The 2,500-nt window shown below is 41.1% G+C and overlaps 1 protein-coding gene across 1 annotated transcript in view; it reads right to left on the bottom strand.

Annotated features, from left to right (window-relative positions):
* Positions 1-2,500, bottom strand: part of LOC125027002 (lysosome membrane protein 2-like) — a gene marked incomplete at its 5' end in the record, with an annotated part of 10,514 nt that overhangs the window by 6,452 nt on the left and 1,562 nt on the right. The window contains 2 exons of the mRNA XM_047615607.1: positions 1,371-1,489; positions 2,204-2,316. Coding sequence (XP_047471563.1) covers positions 1,371-1,489; positions 2,204-2,316 — 232 coding nt within the window. The remainder of the gene's footprint in view (positions 1-1,370; positions 1,490-2,203; positions 2,317-2,500) is intronic.

Raw genomic sequence — 2,500 nt, 5'->3', positions numbered from 1 at the left:
TCTCTACTCTCCTCTCTCTCACTCTCTCTCCTCCTCTCCTCTCTCTCTCCTTCTCTCTCTCTCTCTCATCTCTCTCTCCTCTCTCTCTCTCTCTTCTCCTCTCTTCTCTCTCATCTCTTCCTCTCCCTCTCCTCTCTCTCTCCCTCTCTCTCCTCTCCTCTCTCTCTCCTCCTCTCTCTCTCCTCTCCTCTCCCTCTCCACCTCTCCTCTCTCTCTCCCTCTCTCTCCCTCCTCTCTCTCTCCTCTCTCTCCTCCTCTCTCTCTCTCCTCTCTCTCTCTCTCTCTCTCCTCTCTCTCTCCTCTCTCTCTCTCTCCTCTCTATCTATCTATCTCTCTCTATCTCACCTCTCTATCTCTATCTTTATCTCTCTCCTCTCTATCTCTATCTCACTCTCTCTCCTCTCTATCTCTATCTCACTCTCTCTCCTCTCTCTCTCTCTCTCTCTCTCTCTCTCTCTCTCTCTCTCTCTCTCTCTCTCTCTCTCTCTCTCTCTCTCTCTCTCTCTCTCTCTCTCTCCTCTCTCTCTCTCTCCTCCTCTCTCTCTCTCTCCTCTCTCTCTCTCTCCTCTCTCTCTCTCTCCTCTCTCTCTCTCTCCTCTCTCTCTCTCTCCTCTCTCTCTCTCTCCTCTCTCTCTCTCTCCTCTCTCTCTCTCTCTCTCCTTTATATCTCTATATCTCTCTCTCTCCTTTCTATCTCTATCTCTATCTCTATCTCTCTCTCTCTCTCTATCTCTATCTTTATCTCTCTCCTCTCTATCTCTATCTCTATCTCTCTCTCTCCTCTCTATCTCTCTCTCTCTCTCTCCTCTCTATCTCTCTCTCTCTCTCTCCTCTCTATCTCTATCTCTCTATCTCTCTCTCTCCTCTCTATCTCTATCTCTCTCTCTCTCTCCTCTCTATCTCTCTATCTCTCTCTCTCCTCTCTATCTCTATCTCTCTCTCCTCTCTAGCTCTATCTCTCTCTCCTCTCTATCTCTATCTCTCTCTCCTCTCTATCTCTCTCTCTCTCTCCTCTCTATCTCTATCTCTCCTCTCTATCTCTATCTCTCCTCTCTATCTCCTCTCTATCTCTATCTCTACCTCTCTCTCCTCTCTATCTCTATCTCTATCTCTCTCTCTCTTCTCTATCTCTATCTCTCTCCTCTCTATCTCTATCTCTCTCCTCTCTATCTCTATCTCTCTCCTCTCTATCTCTATCTCTCTCCTCTCTATCTCTATCTCTCTCCTCTCTATCTCTATATCTAACTCTCTCCTCTCTATCTCTATCTCTCTCCTCTCTATCTCTATCTCTCTTCTCTTTCTCTGAGTACCTAACTTGATTCTATAATGCAGCATGATACCGACACATTTTCAAATACAACATAACTTACGGGTGACACATCAATGTACATTGCATGCTTCTCTGGGTCTGGCTTCAATCCAACAACAGCTTCCCTGTACTTTCTGTCTGCCTGGTAGAAATGTGGCCATGAAATAACAGTAGGTGACCCTAAAAAAAAAAGAAATAATTTATATAAAGCACTGTTTCATGAATTGGTAGTATGGGACTCCCATATTTTCTCATCTGTAGCAATACATATTTTGTTATTTCAACCTATTCATTAAAGTTTGGTGAGGTCAAGTTACATGAGCATATGTCACTCCACTCAAACTCATGCTGGGGCTAATCTGGCTTCATTCCAGCTGCTAGGACCCCGTTACATACACTACACATACTCAAATGGAGGCCAAATGCCAGAAGTAAGAGGGCATAAGACCACAAAATGCATGATTTTCTGATAATGGCTGTGTTGGAAGAAGGAATGGCAAATGTTACTAGTTCTTAAAGACTGGTGTTGAAATGTTGGATAGATTTTATCTTCATATCCTCCTATAATCAAAGTTCCAGAATTAAAAGCTAAATATTAAAGGAACTGAAACCAGACAATTTTATCAGTCATACAAATTAAACAGTATTAAGAATTTTAATTTATATAGAAATCACAGCAGGTAATACCAGAAAAAGTTTCTTGAGAACAAAAAGTATGATTTGCCAGTTAACTATGACTTTAGCTGTTCCTCTTCCACAATCTTGACCCATTCCTTAAAATTGTTAGCATAGCAAAGTCACAAGTCAATTCAACTGCAATCATACCTTGAAAATATGTCTATTAAAACAAGAATTAGAGTAATTAAAAAGAAAGAAAGAGAAAAATCTAGTTACCAAATTTGCAAGTACTGATGTTAAAAACCCCTCCTCCAAGGCATGGTGGACCTCCTACACAATAGCAGTCATTCTCTGGTGTGACATCAAAGATATTTCGTGGGGGAGAGAACCTGTGACAGAAAACAACTTCAATTTAAAATATCACTGAAAAGTACCACTTATATATCTATATCTTGAAGTTCACTATATTAGTCACCCAAAGGAAGATTGTTGAGAAAAAAAGATCAAGAACATCTATACATAATCCATAAGTAACATAAAACCATTAATTTCCCCATAACTGAAAACCGTTGA

Source organism: Penaeus chinensis, chromosome 7, assembly GCF_019202785.1.
Source record: "Penaeus chinensis breed Huanghai No. 1 chromosome 7, ASM1920278v2, whole genome shotgun sequence".
Classification (NCBI taxonomy): domain Eukaryota; kingdom Metazoa; phylum Arthropoda; class Malacostraca; order Decapoda; family Penaeidae; genus Penaeus; species Penaeus chinensis.
The sequence above is the reverse complement of the archived record's forward strand: the minus strand, read 5'-3'. Positions and strand labels throughout refer to the sequence as shown.